Source organism: Leucopleurus acutus (genome assembly GCF_964270905.1).
Source record: "Leucopleurus acutus genome assembly, chromosome: X".
NCBI lineage: Eukaryota > Metazoa > Chordata > Mammalia > Artiodactyla > Delphinidae > Leucopleurus > Leucopleurus acutus.
In genome coordinates this window covers 83,908,788-83,932,331 of record NC_139148.1, presented here as the reverse complement: position 1 = coordinate 83,932,331, position 23,544 = coordinate 83,908,788, and the positions used below count along the sequence as shown (strand labels likewise).

Sequence of the window (23,544 nt, the reverse complement as noted above, 5' to 3'; positions counted from 1 at the left end):
GGTAAGTGGGAAAAAAGTTAAGAAACTGGAAGCATAAGGATAATTTATAATGCAAAGAATCTGTGTGGACACCATTCAACTTGACCATAATCCTTTTTCAGTGCTTTGCATCTTCCTCTGCCAGGAAGCTTCAGTTCTAAATGAGCCATGCAAACTGATCAATACTATTTATGGCAACTGAGAAAAAATATTTAAATTTCTAGATGTGATACTTTTCTTCCCATTTGCCCTTCCCAATCTGCTACCACCCTGAATTCAACATTTAAAATATCCTCTAATAATTTCCTAGAAGTTCATTATGTTGGAACGTCATTTCTAAATTTATTTTCTATCTTGGACCATTACACCAGTCACTAAGGAAGGCACTTGGCGCCTCCATGTTGTGGGTTTTTAGGACTATTAACTGAACGTGTTTTAATGTTCTCTACATGTGCATGAGAGTTCAATTTGGACCTTAAAATGAAATCTACGTACTAGAAAAGTTTTTTAAAGAGTCTTTTTTCTTTTCAATTCAAAAATGTTTATGTTTGATTCCAATTATCTGTTGATATGATAATAAAATAAAATCTACAAATATTATGCACAAAGCACAGTCATCTCTCATGATCTCTGTCACATAAAATAGTACTGATATAGATGACTGAGATGAAGTCACAAACAAAACTAAAATAAACACTGACCTATCCACACAAAGCCATACCGCTTATCCCTCCTGGTACAAATTTCCCTTCACAGGTTAACTCCAAATATTTGAAGATAATCTATCAGTTTATTAGGAAACACAATAAACATGTACACTTTTGATTAATAGCTATAAGGCTGCTAAAAGTCTAACAGGAATTCTAACTGTGCAAGAAAGATTAAATCCATGCCCAACAGTATTAACTTTCCAAACAACAATATGAAAATCATATCCTTGTTTTTGTGTTTTTTCGTTTCTTTGTGTCCAGGATATGCATTGGCTTTCTGAAACCACTGCAGAGTGGTGAATAATGTATGACATGAAAAAAAAAAAAAAAAAAAACCTGTTCATTGTCCAGAGAGTACTGTATTGCTTGCTGTATACTACATCTATGCAAGCAAACAATAGAACAGACCAGTAACCCCAGAAATCTCAAGCTAAAACCTTCCCAAGTGGAAAGGGAAAATACCATCCTGGATTCTAGAAAGTCTCTGAAACAAACAGTTCAAATCCCTAGAATACCCCTACGTACTAGATAAAACCCCTTAAATTTCAGAAAGATTGGTCCTCCTGAGTAAATCTGTGAGAAAACTGGAAAAACAGTTACTATTTAATGTTATTCTAAAGAGATTCACTAACTCCCGTCCACCTCCCCTGTCTTATAGGACATATTTGCAAAGACTGATGAGAAGATATGTAAAACTTAAAAGGCTGTTGTCAATCTACTTTTCCTGTATTTTCTCTAGTAGTACTTAGGAATTTTACCCTCTAAGTCATAGGAATAGAACAAACCATGATCTGAGTTGAGAATGACAAAGAGGCAGCAGTCAAATGCAAGTACAATGGATGTAAGAATAAGAGAAATGGCATATAGTTATATTTCGTTTTTATAAAAACTCAGCATTGAGCTTCCTTGGTGGTGCAGTGGTTGAGAGTCCGCCTGCCGATGCAGGGGACACGGGTTCGTGCCCCAGTCCGGGAAGATCCCACATGCCGTGGAGTGGCTAGGCCTGTAAGCCATGGCCGCTGAGCCTGTGCGTCCGGAGCCTGAGCTCCGCAACGGGAGAGGCCACAACAGTGAGAGGCCCGCGTACCGCAAAAAAAAACAACAACAAAAAAACTCAGCATTTTTCTTCACTTGTCAAGCCTAAACATTACTGAGTAGAAAAGGTCATGTGAAGGTAACATACATAGGACATTCGAGCTTGCCCATAAAATAAACTCAGATTTAATGGAATTCCATTTACAATGACGTAGAATGGAATGTCTATTTCCTCATCCTCCAAATTTCAAACTTAAGAGATAGCTTTAGGTACAATACATTGAAAAGGCTTTCATGTAGATTCAATGTTTTTTTTTTGATAATTGTGAAGTGTTCAACAAGCAGTTATCAAGAGTATACACTATACTGAGGTATGTGCTAGGTACTAAAATATATATCACAATCTTTTAATAGTGAAATATAGTTATAAACCTTGCCGTATTTTAATACTTTGTATCATAAATATCTTTAAGAGAGTTGACATTGAGCATAACCTTAAAAGGCTTCCTGGAATAGGTGAAGCACAATATTAGGTTCAAGGTGTCTGGGCTCATCCTTTCGCAAATGCAAAAAATACCAATGAATAATGGAAGAACTTGAATCTCAGAAGGGTATTATAGAGCCTTAGGTACCCACTGCCCTCTTCCTTCCTTCTCCTTCAGCTCCTCTCATTTTAATGGACACAAGGAAAGAAACTACCAGGAGTAAGGTTCAAATCATAATACACAGGAGAGGTATATCCAAAGATTTCATTAAAACTGGGAGATGGGTAGGGAGTACATTCATTTGCAGGTGAATCTAGCTGCCTTTGGCCATTGGGGCAGCAGATGGAATTCAGCTGGACAGGAAGCAGAGTTTATCATTTCTTATTCCCGTTTAGGAAAATTTTCAATAATATACTACCGAGTCCATATGAGAGAAATAAGCCCATCATTACAACCACCAATTAGAACAATTATTTCCCTTTAGTTTTGAAAGCAATTAGTTTTCTAGAAAATTTAAGATACTTATGACAGTCTGATAAATACCTTGTCATTTAATATAGTTATAGATGCACAGAGTGTCTGCTCATGTTAGAGCGGTATCACGCACCCGACATATAGGGTCCCAACGATTTATTCCTGAACTGAAGGTTTGTAAATAAGCAGGTGGTTATGGGAGCTTAGCTACCAACATTAGCATGTCTGCGAATTCTTGACATGGAATTAAAACTACCAAGAGAAATTTACTGCTGCATAATAATTGCTTGTCCGAACTTATCCCATATTCCAATATCTAAAGGAAGCCTGTTAAATTCATATTCTCATAAAAATCAACTGAAATTGACCTTATCTCCTACTAGCTTGAAGAGATCACCAGTGAAGAAATCTGCAGCAGAGCTGATTATATTGTGTAGGAGAACAGACAAGCAAAGTGATTGAAATTTCTATAGAGAACATCATCAGTGCTTGCTTAGAACAATTTTGCATATAAATAGGGCATAAATGGTCTGTGTTCAATTTGTTCTCTAGTTGTCAAAGAATAATCAAGGATAGACTACATAGCAATCTTGTTTCTAGCCTCCCTAATGCAAACCTGTGTCTTATTAATCAATACATGTATGTGTCTGTCCTGAAAGTAAAATTTAATTTCCGTAAAGAAAAAGAAAAAAACAAAAATTAAGTAACTAATACACGTACACACTTCATCATAAGATTCACATGAAGCGATGAAAATAAAAGACACTAAATTAAGTGGCCTTAAAAACGAATAGCATTTTAGAACTCAAGGCATCTGCCCACTCTCACCCCCGTCCAAACACACTCTCCTAAAACTGTTTCTGCTAAGGTCACCAATGAATTCCTAACAGTTAAATCCACTGGATCCTTTCCAATTCTTACTTTATTGGTCCTCCTGGCTACATCTGATGCTATTCAGCACTTACTCTTTGAAAAGCTCTATTCCTTTGGCCTCAGCGATACCACACTAGCTTTTTTCTCCCCACTCCTCCAGAACAAACCCCTTCATGCTATCTTTTATGTGCTTCGGTTTCCGAGCTAGTCCCATAAATTGGTGGTTGTCAACTTTTGTGACACATTAAAATCGCCCGAGTAACTTTTTTTTTTAATTGAAGTACAGCTGATTTACAATGTTGTGTTGGTTTGAGATGTAAAGCAAAGTGATTCAGTTACACACATATTTCTTCTTTTTTCAGATTATTTTCCATTATAGGCTATTATGAGATATTGAATACGGTGCCCTGTGCTATACAGTAGGTGTTTGTTGTTTGTCTATTTAATATTTGGTAGTGTATATCTGAATTAATTTTAAAATATACTATTGCTCAGATTCTGACTCCATAGATTTGGATTTGATTGCTTCAGAGAGGAACCGGACATGGGTATTTTTTAGAAGTACCTCAAAGTGATTCCAGTGTGTAGCCAGGGCTGAGAACCAGTGTCACAAATGTTTGTTTTCTCCAGGGTTTTCCCTTTGCCCGCTGCTCTACTCATTTTCCCCAGATTATTTTACCTGCTCTCGTATTTTTAACTGTCACCTAAATGTTGATCATTTCACCAAGATCCTAGAATTCACCCTCTAGTTATTGCCAAGAGGTAACCGAGCTAATGCTCCTGAGAACACTGAGTGGCTGGCCTGAGGATTATTTGATCCTTCTGTCTCCTTCCCCACCTCCACCCCCCACCAGCTAAACTCTCTGTATGAGCCACAAATGTCCTTCATTTTAACTTATGCAAACAGAACTCTGCATTACTAGATGGCTATGAATCACATACACACAACAGATGAGAAAGTGCTTTGTTAACTGTAAAACGCCAAGCATGCTAAAGTATTTTAAGTACATCACATAGTATATGCTCAATAAATACAGTTGAATTAAGAGGGAAAAGTGTCCTATATTTGGAAGGAAAACCAGGCATAATTTATGATTGGCAATGCCATTCAAGACCCTTGAAATCATCTAGAGTTTCCTGTCAGAATCTCTAGAAGAGATTCAATTTATCTTTTCATTCTCTAACTCCCTTTCTTTCCTTCAAGCGCCAGCACTTAAGGAACAAAAGATATTCTTTGTTCTTTAATCCATTAAATCCTCCCTCTTGGCCCTCACCATTCTACTGAAACTGCTCGGGAAAAGGACAGCTGTTACCTGCTAGCTGACAAACCCACTGGTCTATTTTCAGTCATCATTCTACTTACTTAACTTTCTGCAGGATGTGACCTTGCTGACTTTCTCCATTCTGAAATTCTCTCTAACCTCGGACTTCCAGGCATCACTTTTTGCTGTTTCTCTTCTTCCCTTTCTGACTATTCTTTTTTTCTCAGTGCCCTTTGTTGATTCCTCTATTTTCCACCTAAATATTGTAATTCCCAAAGGCACTAGTCTTGGCCTTTACCTCTCATTGGACATACTCTTCCTGGGTGATCCCAAGGTTTCTATAATCATATACATGCAAATGTTCCCCAAATTGGTTATCTCCAGTCTCAACCCTGCTTGCTTTCATGTGTGTGTGTGTGTGTGTGTGTGTGTGTGTGTGTGTGTGTGTGTGTGTGTGCGTGTTGGCTTTTTGTTGCAACAAACTTTTCATCATTACCACTGTTCCCTTCCATGTCTCCATTGCATGTATTTGCCACCATTCCCCCTGTTCTCCAGACAAACTACTATTCATCCTTCAAAACAGTTCAAATGTCACTTTCATCATGAAAACTTTGTTGAATTCTCCAGGCAGTTTATTCCTCTTTTAACACTTTGTACCTACTTATATCATAGCATTTACATTATGTATAATTCTGTCTTTCCCATGAGCCGCTGAGTTCTTGAGGGCAAGACCCATGCTTTATCCATCTTTGACCTCCAGGGTCCTAGCACTGTTGCCTGGCCCCTACTATTTGATCAATAAATAGGGGCTTCCCTGGTGGCACAGTGGTTGAGAGTCCGCCTGCCGATGCAGGGGACATGGGTTCGTGCCCCGGTCCGGGAGGATCCCACATGCCGCGGAGTGGCTGGGTCCGTGAGCCATGGCTGCTGAGCCTGCGCGTCCGGAGCCTGTGCTCCGCAATGGGAGAGGCCACAGCAGTGAGAGGCCCGCGTACCACAAAAATATATAATAATAAATAAATAAATAGATAGCTAAATAGTTGGATGAATGCTGTGTGTTTGTTTGCATAATGTCATTTTTTACTAAATTTGAACTGCACATTCCAATCTAATAACTGTACTATAGACAAAATGGGGTTTAGTTGGCTATTCTAAGATTCTAACACTTAGAAACAGAGACTGAGGAGGCTCAAGTGAAAGAACTCTTCCACAGGGAGAAAGAAGTAAACAGCTTAAAATGAATGACCAGCTTGACCTAGTAAAAATAATAAAAGAAAAACAAACGTAAAACCCCAACAGACCCTGGTCATCAAAACAGGAGGAGGATGCTGAGTACTACATGGGCTTGTCTTTGGGCCTTGCTGTATGGCGCCAAATCCTATGGAGATCAAGAGGGCTGTAACTTAAACCTGAAAGCTGTTTTTCTAAAAATGTCTGTAAGACCTTGATGCTTAAGTAGTATATTATCTTGGTACCTTGGTGGAGTGTCACACTGTACATAGGTGGAGTGTCACACTCAAGGAAGAGAGAGGCATTTCTTCCCACTTTGCCACTGACCTCTCACAGCGGCATCGTGAAGGCAGGAGAGTGTCGGTTGCTATAGCAAACAGCAGGCAGGGAAATGAATGGTATTATAGGTGAAAGTGAAGGAACAGTGGTTACTGTGAGGTAGAGAGGCCCAAGAAAATGTGGATTTTGTTTTGCTACGAAAATACTTTTCCTAATACTTAAGAGTTTGGTTTTTTTCCTCTGTTGAATATCATTGTTTCTTGTCTCCTCTCTGTTCTCAAATGGTAAATTATACCTTCTCATTCAGACTTTTATCTTGCTGATTCACAAAAGTAGGATCATGTGTCTCCAGAGTTTCTTCTGTTTTTTTCAAATTTAGTTTTCTTGGTTGCCATGAGTGGTTCTAAAACCAAAGTACATTTCTTTTGTTTCCTGCTTTCATTTCTTCATAATGCTTTTCTTGTGTGTGTGTGTTTTTAATGTCTAGAACTATGTATCAAAATCTAGTCAGAGCCAAAATAGCTAAGTTAGATATCTATCTATTGCCAAGAAACCTGTTTATACTTACAGTGGGCAAAGAAGGAAGAGGTGGAGTTGGTTCAAAGAGAAGAAGCATGTTCTAAGTATCTGTAGCTATTCAGAAAGAAAACAGATGTGGCATTGTGTATTAATATTTTAAGTGTGGTTTTTACTCCTGCAAGGTTTTTCGTCATGTGTTTCTTTTTCCTCCAAAGCTTACCTTTGATCTTATAATGACAAAGTCGGGAATACTGATGGGCAATTCTTTACAAAGTAGATTGTAAACATATGGGACTTATTACCTTAAGTGCTAACACAGGCTGTAACAAAGAGGGTCCAGAAAGATTTGGCCAAATTTATAGATGATAAATCCATCCTAGATAATTAAGGAAAACTGAGATGCTCCTTTCGCAAACCAAACTTCTAGAAAGTGTAGTCCATATTCTAGGGAATATAAAGATGAGAGGGGAGGGGATGCGGGGAGTTACCCTATGTCCTGTGCTGCACAAGCACACGATTCCTACCTCATTATGGCACATATAAGATTGCATTGCATTTTTTAATTAAAAAAATTTTTTTAATTGAAGTATAGTTGATTTGAAATGTTATGTTAGTTTCTTGCACTACACTTGTATCACGTGGATTATATTCATGTTTTCCCAAATGGTACGTGAGCACCTTGAGGCAAGAGTCCTCTTTGGTGTTGCATCCTCAGTACCCAATCCAGCACGTGATGCCCAGGGGGCATCCAATAGAATTGTTTCATTGTTGAATGAATACTATCTACCCCTAGAGCCTCACCATCTACTCACTGCTGAGTCCCTGCATTCTGGATCCCAATTCCATTCCAATATTGAAAAGATGCTCTTAAAATGTCACTAGAAAGCTCCCAAATGGTAAATCATTGGTCTTTATCCTTTTTGATTCCACTGTAGCATATGCCATTATTGAAAATGCCCACTTTTCTGCCTTCCTTTGCTTCTAGAATAATAATGTCTTGATTGGCCTCCTACATACCCAACTGCTCCTGGTCTATCTTCTCTGCTAGTTCTACTTTTAGCCCCAAAGGGGAGGCATTTTCAAGGTTCTGGTTTTGGATCTCTTTTCGCTTAATAATCTCTCTTATAATCTCTTCCATTTCCAAAGTATAACCAGAAATCTCACAAACTCAACCTCTTGTGATGAAATCTACACTCATATTTCCAAGAAAGTTCTGGACATCTTGACCTCAATGCCCTGCTACCACTTTCAGTTTCACTAGCCCAAAACTGAATTTGTCTTCTATCACTATTCCTTTTTCCTGATCTTAATAGTTTTCTCTCATAACCCAACTGTCCTCCCAGCTAATCAAAGTCAAAACCCTAGGATTATCCTTGACTCCTGGCTACTCCCCTTCCCCTAAATTATCTCCTTTTGACTAAGAATTAGTCATATGACTAAGAATATGACTAATTCATCACCTAATTCCTATAGATTAAATGTCCTAATACAGAGCTTTGATCATATTCTTCCACTGCTAAAAACAATATACTCCCATTGCCTAAAGAATGATATGCGAACACCTTAGTCTCTTATTCAAGCACTGTATGATAGGGTAACAACCCACTTTTCCAGAATTATCTCCATACTTTTACACTTTATATAACCTATTTTCTTACTAGCTGTACCATTTGCCATTCTCCCAAAATGCTTTGCACTTTCTAAAGTCTTAATGATGTTTCATTTGACTCAAATGCCCACTATCTCCACCTCCAACTCCTACTGCTGAAATCCATACTCATCCTTTAAAGCCTTTTTCTCCATGATTTTTTTTTCTGATATATCAATATGGTACAGTATTTCCCTCCTCAGAACTCACACAGTATGTTATTAACACCTGGTGTATAATGCCCCTTATCATCTGCCTTATCCTGTAGTCTTTCTGTCTTTTTTATCTTTCCTATAAGACACAAGGGTCTTATAACGAAGGAAAACTTAATTATTTCTGCATCTGCCATCATGTCCAGCATAGTACCTTTCACAGAACAGAGGTCCAATGCATGAATAAATGTTTAGGGGCTCATTTCCTAAGCTTCAAGTTTGACACTAGCACAGCCATAATCTGGGCAATACAGCCAGTAGCAGCCATAGTGGCTACTTATTGCCTGTGCACGTTCTGATTGGCTGGGGCCCATGCTATACCAGTTATTTATATTTTCAATATCACTGCTGATATGATCGTCTCCCTTAAAATGGTTTTGGTGCCCTTAACTGAAACAACACACTCAGCTGAATGGGCTGGAGGCAATATTTGGGAGCTCCTTCTGAGTTAACTAATATGAGTTCTTCTTGGGGAGGGGAACATCGGCTCACTGTGGAAGATTTGCAATGTCGGTAACTAATCATACCATTTATTAACATTCTGATTTTCTAATGAAGAATACAGACTCACCTGATTTTGTTTAAATATGCAATTGAAAACACTGCAATTAGAAGCACAATTGTAGGGCTCTGTATTTTACATGCCGGGGTGTCCATCTGTAAGCAATGATAATGGGGTTGGCAAGCAGAGCAGTACCTCTTTGCTGTCTGTGGTTCACTCTGATTTCAGATATTTTGGCTATTTCCTCTGATACGACTTTACTTGGAGAAAACAGCCTTCTTTATAATTTGATTTTTCTGCTTTTATCTCATCATGGTGAAGTAGAGGTTTCTGGACAGAAGCAAGGATGCTGGGGTTAAACAGGGAAAGTGTAGCAATAGAAAGTCAATGGGATCTTGGAAAGGAACCAAATAAGGTGCCTAGGAAAGTGAAAACAAAAGGAGGCCAGCAGGAAAGGATGATCTTAGCTAAGAGAGGCAGAAACAAAGAGGAAATCTGGAAAAGCCCCCTAGTTCTGTCGTTTTTAGAAAGAGGGAAGCAGACAGGAGACTTTTTGGCAGACTTGCTAACTCTGTGCCTGTCTTCCCCTCCCCGTCCCTTCAAGTACTTCTACTGATGTCCAAGATGCTTTACCAATCACTGCCACCGTCTGCCTTCTAGTTTCTTCTTACCGCTAGACATTTGCATTGGCTGCTGCCACTTGGAATGACTGCCAGGGATAAGTGCGCTGGTATTTTTGACCCTACGTGTTCATGGAGGCCCTCCAACTACAAAGCAAAAGAGGTCCCAATTTAGATTACTTGGAATCAGTACTAAAAAATTATGCAGTTTGTGAATATACTCTTGGTGTTTCACAGTTGACAACACTATATTCCCTTGAGTACCAAACTCACAGAAACCCCATGGAATGATCTCTTTCTCTCAGTATAGTCGTTCTAGAGTCAGTATGAGGTGTGAGACTAGTCAGACAGGGGCCTTAGCAAATGTATTTTAAAAATAAACAGCCTAGAAAGATGATGGCAGTTCTTTTATGGCACAGAATAACATGTTTTTACTTATCAGCTGCTTAACAGAGAACAGAATTGATAGAAAAATTATTTCAGTTTGCTTCCACTGCCTATTAATGCTCTGACTGTTCAAGAAAGAGCAGGGAAGGTTTCCATTTTCCTTAAAAGGTGGCACAGGCCTCTGGTAGCATGATAGAATATTCTCATTTTACAGGTAAAGATTGAGGACAGATTAGTAGTGCTCCTAACATTCTGCCATGCAGCATTACTGTAAAAAATATGGACATATAAATATAGATGTTAAGTTTCTTTCCTGCAGTCTTCCACTCTTTCTGTAGGCCATCTGCAATGTCTTCATCCACATAAAGCGGTCTTACACTCCAACCAAAACACTCTTGTCCTCTCAACCAAATCTAACCTTCAGGCTAATGTACCCATCGGGATTCACTCAAATGTGAAAAAGATGAAATATAACTTATATTGTCTTCCACCATGAATTTCACCATTGCCAAAAGCTTTTCTGGACCATTCTGCTCTGGGCTCCATTTCTTTCACTGGTTTGTTGGAGTACAATGGTTTTGAGAGGTACCAATTTCCATTTTAATAAAATGTGATCGTTTCTATTCTAAACACAGGATATTTTTGAATTGTAGGCTATTCATGGCAAATCTTACTAATCTAAATTAAGTAGAGTTTCCACGTTTACTATTAATTTTCCTTTTTTCATTTACGTCTCCGTATAGCTCTACAGCCCATGAAGAGAGCTTTTACAGTCAACACACCTAGTTTCTCCCTCTACTTCAAGAAAGATAGGAACTAAAAATATAAAAATTTCCTTAGAGGAGATGGATAGCTCAGCCTACTTGGATTATTCTGAGAGGAGCTATTATTTACTTCAGTCATAGGGTATGAAGAGAAAAGGCAGACAACTTTCTGGGTCCACTTGAGTGAGTGAGGTTGTGCTGCTGCTTTTATGTTTTTTCTTCCTCCGAGATCAATTTTCATAGTGTGGCTTTGTTACTAATCAAACAAACACAAAAAGGGGGTTCCAACATTTTGGGACTTTTGGGGATCTTGGATCATCTGTGCCTGTCCTCTCTTTAGTAACATGGAGAATGGACAATGGACTGCAAAGCCAAAATGGCCTCTGGAAAGGAGCATTATCTCAGTTTCCTTACCTGTAAATAGCTAACGTGACATCATTAGGGTTAATTACTTGGAATGATTTAATTACATTTATGGTTTTAAACCATCTTCTACTCAAACCACATGTTCATAAAATCACAATTAAAAATATTTAATATGAAACACAGCAGGAATCCTTGCTTCTAAATTTTTTTTGCAAAGCCTACAGTTATTTGAAGATGCTTTTACCAAGTTGAAACTTGTGATCACGTAGATATAGAAGCCTGCTGAGATTTCACACACGAACTGAGATCAACTGTTTAAAAACATTTTTTTCATGAGAAAGGTTGTTTTCGTCTTTTGGGTTACTTTTGGTACTTGGCTCTGAGCACTTACATCCTATAATACCATGTGAGCTGGAATGGCTCTTACCTGGATTCCTTGGAATCCGCTTTCTGCGGTCTCGGAATGCTGCACCTGATTGCAGGGCTTCTAGAAGATTATCCATCACGCCTGTCTCATCACCCTCTGGAGGAAGGGAGAAATTGGAATTAATCTTGGAGCAATTAAAGTTAAACTACAGGAAAATAAAGGGAAAAACTCCTGTCAGATTTACATAATACCCCTAAATTAAAGACATATATCTGTTTTAACATAATGGATCCTGTCAGTTTCTGGCACCACAGACTACTTTGCTTATTACGCACCATTAAACAAAATTCATGCCAATCCCACTGCTCTTTCAACTTAAAGACCTTGTCTTTTGTATTATTGATGACATGCTCAGTATGCAAATAAACAGTAGCTGATCAGCTACTGCTGCCTTCCTGTTCAGATTCTTATAAGATATTCCTAAGCAAGAAACCACTGACCCGGCTTAATGCAATCAACGTGCAGGGCGTGATTTGATGAAGCGGAGTTACACAAGGTTAAATACTGATTGTATTAATACCTTAAGCATTCAACCATAATCTGCGGTTATCTTAAAAGACACTATTTGCAAAACACACTTGCATTCAGTTCCTATCTAATCCATATCCTTTACCCATTTTGAAATGCTGACATTGCAGAAGGCAAAGGTGACCACATCATCTGAAAGTCCACATTTTACATTTGAGAGACATTAGCCAGAGTCTCATCACCCCTTTTAGAATGCTGTTGTGTTTCTAAACTTTTCCTGTGAGTGGAGTACTCAGAGATGTTCATGGAAATTCCTAACGGAAACGTATATAAAACATTTCACCCTACTCTTATCTTTGACAATTCTGGCTGTTAAAAATACTTTTAAGATTTGCTAGGACAAGGTGTCCATTGCCAGAAACTCTCTGCAAAGCTGTGGATGATCCACAGTGAGCTGAGGACCCTCTTCTCAACAGGCCTCACTGATGAAAAGGACCCTCGCCAGGTGGTTAATTTGAGTGGTAGCTAAGTGTGTGGGTCCGGGGTAGAGGACACTTGTAGGCAGGAGGTTTAAGAAAAGAAAAGGGGGGCAGTGAGGGAGAAGAAATTATTTCTGATGTTACTCCAAAGTGAAATTTAAATCCTACTTTGTTTAAAGAATTGACTGTGGGGTGTCAGATCACAGGGAAAAAATATTTTCTTATGGGGCAAGAATAAGCTAAAATCTCTTTTGATTATGCTCTTCATTTGACTTGAGATTTCCTCAATGTTACAATCATTTATTCTTTTTAAAATGAATTCTTTAGGACAGGATATTGAGTGAAAAAATAAAAGGAAACACAGAGGTTCTCAGGTATAATATTTGGTGAAAACGGGAAAAATAAAGGGAAAGTAGAACCTCAGTGACTAAATAGGGAAAGAGGATTGTGCACTTTTAGGAATATTAAGGCTGCAGACACATCTGAACCATGACCTGCTCTTTACAATGGAAAGAAAAGAGGAAATGAAGGAAGTCTGGCGTGGCTGGAATGTATCTGGGAGAATTAAATTTTATGCAGTACGCACTTCACACTGGTTATATCTTTTTTTTTTTTTTGGCCGCACCACGTGGCTTGTGGGACCTTAGTTCCTCGACCAGGGATCGTACCCGGGCCTACAGCAGTGAAAGCGCTGAGTCTAAACCACTGGACCGCCAGGGAGTTCCCATATTGGTTATATCTTATAATCCTCCCAACAACATATTGAAGCAGGAACTATCTCTGTTTTTCAGCTGGGTACAGTGAAACTTAGAGAGTTTAAGCATCTTGTTCCAGATTGCACAGCTGGCACGTGGAGGAGCCCAGGTATGAACCCAGATCAATCTTTGCATGACAGCTAGAAGAAGATGAAATGAACTAGGCAAGTGATGGCCAGATGATGAAACATCATAATTCTGTTGTTAAAAAAGAGACAACAGGCCCAAAATGGAGTCACCTGTGCTAAGACTCACATCACCAACCAGAGACTTGATACTTAACCTAACTGCAGTTTCAGTCTTTCCCAGGAATGTAATCTTAACCACTCAATCTGGAATTTCCTGGTCAACACTAGTAAGGAAATCTACCTGATAGACCCCCCACTGTCCCACAAAGGAAGGTAACCTTGTCTGAACAATCCACTCTTTGCTAGAAGAACTTCCTTGTCTTGCTTCCTTCTGCCTATAAAAGTCTTCCATTTTGTACAGCTCTTTGGAGCTCCTTTCTAGTTACTAGATGAGATGCTGCACAATTTATGATTCATTGAATAAATCCAATTAGCTCTTTAAAATTTACTCAGTTGAATTTGATTTTTTAACATGATGATATGGGTTTGAGCACTATCTTATAAGCCAGCACTCTCCAACAGATATATAATGCAGGTCACAAATGTGAACCACCTAAATAATTTTAAGTTTTCTAGTAGCCATATTTAAAAACTAAAAAAGAAAGAGGTGAAATGCATTTTAATATATTAATATTTAACTCAATATATACAAAAATTATATATTTTACATTCCTTTTATTAGAGCAAGTTTCAGAAAACTAACATGTTTTTATTTCATCCTTCACTTCAGATTAGCTACATTTCAAGCGCTCAACAGCTATATGTGGCTCGTGGCTGCTGTATTGGGCAGTGCAGCCATAAGCAATATAGGAAGTGACTTGATCAGATTTATACTTTAGAAAGACTGGTCAGACAGCACTATGGAGGATGACTCTGGGGATGGCATGACAGAAGGCAGGGAGATGTTTAGGAGTATAGTGTAATTGTCTAAGTAAGAGATAACGAACTGAACTAAAGGGCTAGCAGAGTGAATAGAGAGGAGGAATATTTTAAAGGTATTAGTACATTCATTAGGACCTGGCTGAAAGGGTGAGATCAACGGGGAGAAAAAGCGTCTAGAGGACAAGGGATAAACAGGTTTGAAAAAAAAAATTTTTTTTTGAGGAATATCTAAGTAGAGAAATCCAGTAAGAAGTTGGAAATATGGGGAATTCCCTGGCGGTCCAGTGGTTAGGACTCTGTGCTTCCACTGCCAGGGGCATGGGTTTGATCCCTGGTCCAGGAACTAAGATGGAAATATGAATCTGGAACCCAGGAGTGAAGTCTGGGCTGGAGCTAAAGATGAGGGTGCTGTTGGAAGATCGGTGAGATGACCCTGAGATGTATGAGAAGGAGGGGCATAGGATGCAATTCCTGAGGATCTCAGTTTTTAATAGGCAGTCAGGAGAAGCAGAACTGCAAAGAAGACACGGAAGGAATTTTTAGACACAGAAGTACAACCGGAATAGAACTGCGGTACAACTGAATCTCAGGTATCCTCATAAAAACAGTCATTATGAAGACTAGGTAGAAAGATGAATATCTGTATACGAGTGACGAGAACAGAATACCAAAGAGGATTTATGATTTTACATAAATAATATACAAACATGAAAAGAATCTACAACAACATTATGGGTGTCATTTCATTACAATTCTTTAAAGCTATTATATTTTTTATGGACTAAAGAGATGAAAAGAACAAATATGACATAAAGTAGAGAGGAATTACAAATAAATCCCTTTGCTTAATTCAGTGGTTGCCATCTGAAAACACTTAAAAAAATGTTATGCCAGATCAGTTTCTCAACTTTTTTCTTCCATTATCGTTCCCTCCTCCCTTAACAGAGCCTTGTTAGATATCGTTTTCCTAATCCCCTCCACATTAATATTTACAGATATAACTATATATCTGCTTATGTATTGTGGTCCTTTGGAAGGTCACAAACCATTGTAATATCTAAGATTTTTCTCCTCCCACGTCTCCAAGAACCAATATTGATTCCCTTGGGGGTGATATTGCTCCTGCTGAGAAGGCGTATGCTAGATGGTTCTGTTAAAAAAAAAAAAAATCCAGGTCTTTGTAAACATCAGTAACGCCTTTAAGGAAAGAAATATAAGTTTTAGTCCACCAGTCCACCATTACTTTTTCATTTGCTTCATGATAACTTTCAAAGGGACAGAGAAATTTTCATGAAATGTTTAACCTAAGGAATAAAGCTTTTATGAATATATTATAGATTTATATTTCAGTTAGTCTTCCTAAAACAAAATGAAAGCAAACAGGATCATTTGAAAGTTATCCTTCATTTCAAATAAGTTTCATTGCAATTTGGTCAGTGATTGAATTGTGTGAGGTTGACAGTTCACTTAGAATTTCCAAGTTCACAGAACCATTAATTCTTACTTAGATGTGATTAGTAGTGAGTAGCTGTTTGGATTTTTTTCCCCCCCTTTGGTCTATGAGATCAAACTCAGGAAAAAAAAATCTTTTAAGTGCTTTATTTTTCATTGAAAAAGAGAATAACCTTATTGAATTACATAGAAAAATGCATCTTCTTAAAACTTATAATACCTATTTTACTGAGTGAAAGAATATCAAGGAGAAATCGGTAATGCTTTTTAGCCACTAAAACAGTAACATATGGGCATGTCTGAGAAGTAACAATTCAGAGGCAACTTTCTAATCTTTCATCCTGAAATTAGATCACAGACAGTATTAAGGAGCTAGAAGGGTTGCATGCAGTCCAGTGGGCTCTGTGTGAGCTACTCATCTTTGGATAAAATGAAAGGCATGGCTTGTATCTTCTATTTCATATTTCCAACAGTGTTGGTCATTCAGTGGATCCTGAATGCCCACTGATTTCACCTTTCAGCATCAATGCATACCTGGGTTGTGTCGACTTAATTTCTCCAGAAGAGTTTGGAGATGCCACAGATTAAAATTAGCACTAGGTAAATTAATGATCTCTATGACACTTTTATGCAAGACTATTCCCCGATGGCTAGCACAAACTTATATAGAGGGAATTCCCTATGGGTTTCTCACATTTCTGCATATTTTCTGGGCACAGGCATTGATGACCTTTGTTCTGGACTATCTTTTCAAGTATTTTTTATAGTCAACGGCCTTGAAGGCACAGTGTCTCCCTCCAGAACAGAGGGTAGGTTTACTTTGAAGACAGATTATATCACCCTCTAGGGCAGATGTCAGACAGGTTTGCTTTCAGTCCATTATAAAAGATTTGGGTTCTTTAAGCGTGGGTTCCTCAGACATAACACAAATCCACTGTGTGCCTAGCATCCACCTGGGCCCACCTTGGTATCACCCTGTGGGAGTTGGAGGGCAAGGGAAAGCAATTTGAACATGAATCTCACACTGCTTGCTGTGCTGCGGATAACAGTTCTTTGTCTCTGAACCAGGAATCTTGTGTCTTCTGCCGGCATCCCTGAAACTGTGGCAGCTGACTTGCTGGCATGCAAGAAGAGTAAAATCTCTGACCCTTTACAATTTTGAAAATACTCTGAGCTCTTCTTCCTTTTTAATCAAACATTATTAATTAAATATCCCTTATTCCTCTAGGAACCTAAACATCTAGTGCCTTGGACTTTTCCATTAACTAACACCCAACTCTAGCTCATTATTCCTCAAAAATGACTAAAGTAAAACCAATACCATAAAAATCATTCCCTAAGATCCTTACAACCTGGTCATAATGGCTTCATTATTCACTACAATTGCCTCCTTGAATTCTCAATCATATAATTAAGGCTTTCTGGAAAAGCTGAGCCACTCAAAATTGAAGAAGTTGCCATCAACCAATAAAAATGGCCCAAAAGGGCTTCCCTGGTGGTGCAGTGGTTGAGAGTCCGCCTGCAGATGCGGGGGACATGGGTTCGTGCCCCCGTCCGGGAAGATCCCACATGCCGCGGAGCGGCTGGGCCCGTGAGCCATGGCTGCTGAGCCTGCGCGTCCGGAGCCTGTGCTCCTCAGCGGGAGAGGCCACAACAGTGAGAGCCCCGCGTACCGCAAAAAAAAAAAAAAAAAAAAAAAAAAAAAAAAGGCCCAAAAGTAAATAAAGGGAACCAAAAGAAGCAAAAGGCTTCTTAATGAGGGCAGGACCCTACCACACAAAATAATACTTAGGTAGATTAAATAATTTAAAAAATAAAACTATGTTCTCCATGGGTTCAAACAGTAGGGGAGGGACTTCCCTGGTGGTTCAGTGGTTAAGAATCCACCTGCCAATGCAGAGGACATGGGTTCGATCCCCAGTCGGGGAAGATCCCACATGCTGCAGAGCAACTAAGCCCGGGCATCACAACTACTGAGCCTGTGCTCTAGAGCCCGTGAGCCACAACTACTGAGCCTGTGCATCATAACTACTGAAGCCTGCATGCCCTAGAGCCTGTGCGTCTCAACTACTGAAGCCTGCGCACTCTAGGGCCCGCATGCCGCAACTACTGAGCCCGCGTTCTGCAACTACTGAAGCCTGTGCACCTACAGCCCGTGCTCCACAACAAGAGAAGCCACCTCAGTGAGAAGCCCATGGACCACAACAAAGACCCAACGCAGCCAAAAAAATAAATAAATAAAAATAAATTTTAAAAAGCATAGCCAAAAAAAAAAGAGTAGGGAAGGCTCATGGAAGAATTAGGGCTTAAGTTAAGCCCCTGAAAAAAAATTAATATTTAAAACGTTGAATAGTGACCAATTTAAAGAGAGTAAAATCTAGATTTTTTTTAAAAATTAAAAAACAATTTAATTTATTTAACCATAAGTTTGTTTTCTATGTCTGTGAGTCTACTCCTGTTTTGTAAATAAGTTCATTTGTATTTTTTTTTTTTTTTAGGTTCTACATATAATCGATATCATATGATATTTGTCTTTCTCTGTCTGGCTTACTTCACTTAGTATGATAATCGCTAGGTCCATCCATGTTGTTGCAAATGGCATTATTTCATTCTTTTTTATGGCTGACTCTTGGCTATTGTAAGTAGTGCTGCAACGAACACTGGGGTGCATGTATCTTTTAGAATCTTCTCCAGATATATGCCCAGTAGTGGGATTGCTGGGTCATATAGTAATTCTATTTTTAGTTTTTTAAGGAACCTCCATACTGTTCTCTATAATGGCTGCACCAATTTACATTCCCACCAACAGTGCAGGAGGGTTCCCTTTTCTCCACACCCTCTCCAGCATTTATTATCTGTAGACTTTTTGATGATGGCCATTCTGACTGGTGTGAGGTGGTACCTCATTGCAGTTTTGTAAAGTCTAGATTTATTAACTCCTCGTGTACATGCATATGCTTACTTGCTCACTTCCTCTGTGTGTGTGCATGTGTCTGTGTACAAATTTACAAATATTGTAATGCACAGATCTTGCGTACAGCTTAATGAATTCTGACAAGTACCTAAACCCATGTAACCACCACCACAATGAAGATACTGAATGTTTCCATCATCCTCAGAAAGTTCCCTCTTGCCTCCACCACTCAAAGGCAACCTCTGCTCTGATTTCTATCACCGTATATTAGTTTTGCCTGTTCATATCATGTAATGTTTAAGAGGGTAAAATGTGTTGAGGTGGTTTTGAATCAGCGTGGCCACCTGAAATCAAATATGCATGGAGTACATGATAAACCATGAGCAGAGCATCAGAGCAAAGTTCTAAAGGACCTCGGGTATCCAAGTAAGAAGTTTGAATGTGATGAAAGGGCCTCTAAAGGGCTATTGGTAGATCTTCAGCAAGGTAATGACATGATAAAGGTGACATTTAAGATCAGCCTCACAGTATTATGCAAAATAGACCAGAGTGGGTGAGAAATTCTGCAAAGAATACAATTGAATTTGCAGTGAAAAATATTTTTCTGTATATAACCCTGGGCAAAGTACAATAGTCAATTTTGGCATTATTGGTAAAAGAACAGTAAAACTGGTTATGTAAGCAAGGTCATAAGCAGTGGTAAATGGAAGCTGACAGAATAAGAGGGCAGTGACAAGTGGAGGGCAAGAAAAATCAGTGTTAGATTCAATCTCTTTCATGCTACCTATTACGGGCCAGATTAAGACCCTGCTGCAAGATGTATGGATTTGTAGATGACACAAAATTAGAAGACTGCTCACTTATCAAAAAAGAGGGAAACAAAATTCCTTCTCTGGGGTCTGAAAAAAATGAAGGCCTGGGGCTGACAAATAGCTCTTATAATTCAACACAATAAGAGGTAAGACATGACAAAAACCTGAACAACTTCTACTGCAGTCCACAAACATCTAGAAAGCCTCTACCTGATGGGAGGTTTTTGTTAGTTTGCAGTTTAATTGGAAGTGAGTGAAGAATGGAGATAATGGTGACTTGACAAACCAACAGATGGTAACTAAGATAATAGTCTATGAAGTAATTTAGGGCCATGAAAAGTGTTTAAAAAAATCAAGATATTATTCCATAGAGATTAAAAGAGGGCCTAAATAGAATGTATAAAGTTCTAAGGGAAATAATGAAGGCAGATGCTCCTATTCAAAAGAAGAAAACTTTCAAGAGGGAAAAGAGGACAGAGGAGCTTAGAAGAAATTACCAGAAACCACAGGATGAGCTAGGGGCAGACTAGTAATAACATTATGCAGCACTTGAAGATTTGCAAAACAAAACAGAAAAACATTATGCTCCCAGGTTGAGGCCTTGCACAGTGGTATGCACCAAAAAGCAAAATTAATCTCAGAGCAATTAAAGTTAAAACTATAGAGGAAAATGTTGGTTAGAGAGTTCATTCATTCTGTTATCGCATCTCCTTGCCAGAACAGATAATGAACAGTTTCCTATAGTGAAGGGAATTATCAGATTCAGATAAACTTCATAGTGAATACTACTATTCCTTACCACTTTTAATTGAAGGTTAATGTTATAGGTACATTTTGTCATGAAATAAATATTGTACTAGAGGGTCACAAGCTAATGGATATTCCACTCCAGAGTGATGAATGGTAAAGGATAAAGTGATATCTCCCCAAATATCTACATGGTAGGTATCACCTCAAAGTCTGTCACAGTAGCTAAATTGGTGAGTTAACTTTCCCTAATGTATTTGCATTTTAAAGAGTTGCCTGTTGGGCTTCCCTGGTGGCACAGTGGTGGAGAGTCTGCCTGCCGATGCCGGGGACACGGGTTCGTGCCCCGGTCTGGGAAGATCCCACATGCCATGGAGTGGCTGGGCCCGTGGGCCATGGCTGCTGAGCCTGCGCGTCCGGAGCCTGTGCCTCGCAACGGGAGAGGCCACAAGAGTGAGAGGCCCGCGTACCGCAAAAAAAAAAAAAAAAAAAAAAAAAAAAAAGAGTTGTCTGTTAACACACTTGAATGGATTTCTACTGGTGGTCTTAGTGAAGGAACTTTTATGGACAGAGGCACCTTTTGGGCAGTCCACCTGCGGTAAGACAGCTTGATAGTAAATGGTAGTTAAAAAGTAATGTTTATGTGTATTCATTTTTTCCCCAGTTACCTACCTATATGCTAGAAGATTGGGAGAAGAAAATTACACTCTATAAATAAGCCTGAATAAACCTGAATGTTAACGCTTACCAGAACCACTGTTGATGCCTCTGGTAAAATATCTCACGTTCGATATTTTAAATAATCAATATTTCAAAGATACCTTTGAAATACTGTGTGTCTTATCAGAATCAATCATTTACTAAGGGCATGGAACACTTGTGAAGGGAGAACTAAGCAAAACCAAACTTGGAAAAATAATAAATTCAAAACCATCAGCCAAAGTAAATCTCAGTGACTTTCTGAAAAGATAAAAGAAAGATGTTTTTGGACTTAGGAATAATAATAATGTCTGTCATTTATTGAGAGCTTACTATATGTCAGGCCCTGTTCTAAGGGATGTTGGATCCCTACGCCAACCTATTTTTCAGGTAACGAAACTGAGGCATATTTGGGTAAAGTAACTCACTCAAGTTCACAAGGTTGAGAGGTGACAGAACCAGCCTTAGACCCTCAAGAGTATGTCTCTAGAGCAGGGGTTGGCAAATTATAGCCCCAGTGGTCAAATGCAGCCTAACACCTGTGTTTGTACAGCCCACATCATAAGAATGGTTTTCACATATTAAATGTTTTTTTTTTTAACTAAAAGAAGAATAATCTTCCATGCCTCATGAAAATTTCCCCAAATTCAAATTTCAGTACCTAACTTTTATTGTAACATAGCCATACTCATTCAGGATGTATTGGTCTATGGCTGCTTTCAAGCTACAACAGCAGAGTTGAGTAGTTGTAATGGAGATTTTTGGTCTTCGAGGCCTAAAATATTTACTATCTGGCCCTTTACAGAAAAAGTTTGCTGAACACTGCTCTAGAGCACACACTGTCAACATCAACATCATGCTACATACAGACACCTGTGGAACTCACAATCTGTCTCTGAGGTGCCGAAGGAGCTTGGCAACCTCCGTGTCAGTGAAACGGGCTCACCATGGGTGGAAGGTGGGAAAGAACGTGCGATGTCGATGTCGGCCTACTTGAAATTGAAATGCTTTCTTTTGGAGGGCCAAAGCCAAGAATGAGACAGAATCATTCATGAAGCAACAATTATACATACACTTCTATGTGGATTTACATTTAAGAATCCTTGAAGTTAGTTCCAAAAGAACAATTACAAAAAGAGAAGAGAGGTTTTTTTTTTTTTCAAAGACCAGTGGGAGACCTGCTTTCCAAGGTTTGATTTCCTGTCTGAGAACCAGCCTCTGACTGACATGGAGTAAATTCAGCTCCGTTACAGAAGACCTAGCTCCTTACCTCTGGACTTCAACTGGATGGCCATATCAGAACATGATACCATGCAATGAACCTAACCATTTCATAAGAAATACGAACACAACCCTAGTGGTGGAGAGAAAATGGAGAGTTTGAGCTTCCAGAGCACCATCATGAGGTCAAATGTATACTTTTATCTTCCTTGGTGCCTAGCATAGGCACCAGGTAAGGGAGGGATGGAAGTAACTTTTGAAGAACGGCTGTCATGAGAGTCCTGTCAGGTAGTTTTAACAAATGTCACACACCACAGCTACAGTGGCAGCCTACCACCAGGTATAAAAATGTACGTGAGGGAATTGGTACTCTTAGTTGCTGATGGTTGGAGTACAGGAAACAAGTGGACAATTCATCTGTTGCTAGGCTATCTTTTGAATTCTTCTTCCTCTCTCCAGTCAGAAAGGCAATGACAACTTCACTCCACTTTTGCACAGCAACTTACCTGTTGGTTATATATTTTTAAAGTGCAAGGAATCTTGTGTGTACGTGTGTGTGTGTGTGTGTGTGTGTGCGCGTGTGTCTTTCTGCCCCGAAAGTGAATATTGCTGCAAACTGATCTGTTCTTTTTACAACTACTACTTTCAAATTGAGGAGCATATATCTTGTTTAAACATTATATTATACACTTTTGCTTTTTTCAAAAAGCAAAAAGCAGTAAGAAAAAAGGCATGTATAACCAACTAGTTTATTGAACAGTTTCAACTCAGTGAAGGAACAAACATAAAATTCGTTTTCATTTTTTTCAGCATTGTTCCTAGACATACAATGTCAAGTCTCACTTTCATGTCCCTTAATGACATCTTGGGAAGATTCTACAATTTTCTGGTTGTAATTTAAATACTGATTGTATGTTTGCTTCAAGGTGTTTCCTTCCCCTGTTGTTGGTTAGTCTTTTGGACCCAGGGGCCTGAAGGGGAGAATGGGTAGCATAAGCTGCTTGCCCACTCACTCCCCCAGCCTCTCGCATGGAAAAATTTGACCCCCAGTGGGCTGGGGCAGGGAGGAAGAAAAAGGAAGACAGGGAATGTTCTAATCCTCTTGATGAACGTGTTAGATGGGCTTACAAGAGACAAAGGTGGGGATTTAGTGTAAGGATGTATGCAGAAGTAGAAGGAATAGGAAACAGGCTTCAGCAGCTATGTGGTCAGGTG

General features: G+C 39.0%; 1 protein-coding gene across 6 annotated transcripts in view; it reads right to left on the bottom strand.

The window, feature by feature from the left end:
• DIAPH2 (diaphanous related formin 2) overlaps window positions 1-23,544 on the bottom strand; it is an 889,270-nt gene that overhangs the window by 153,978 nt on the left and 711,748 nt on the right. For 3 of the 6 annotated variants that reach the window (XM_082864620.1, XM_082864622.1, XM_082864621.1), the window contains one exon: window positions 11,773-11,868. In XM_082864620.1, the coding sequence (XP_082720746.1) occupies window positions 11,773-11,868 (96 nt within the window). Of the gene's footprint in view, window positions 1-11,539; window positions 11,869-23,544 lie in introns of those variants that run through there. The other 3 variants (XM_082864617.1, XM_082864618.1, XM_082864619.1) reach the window with 1 other exon arrangement.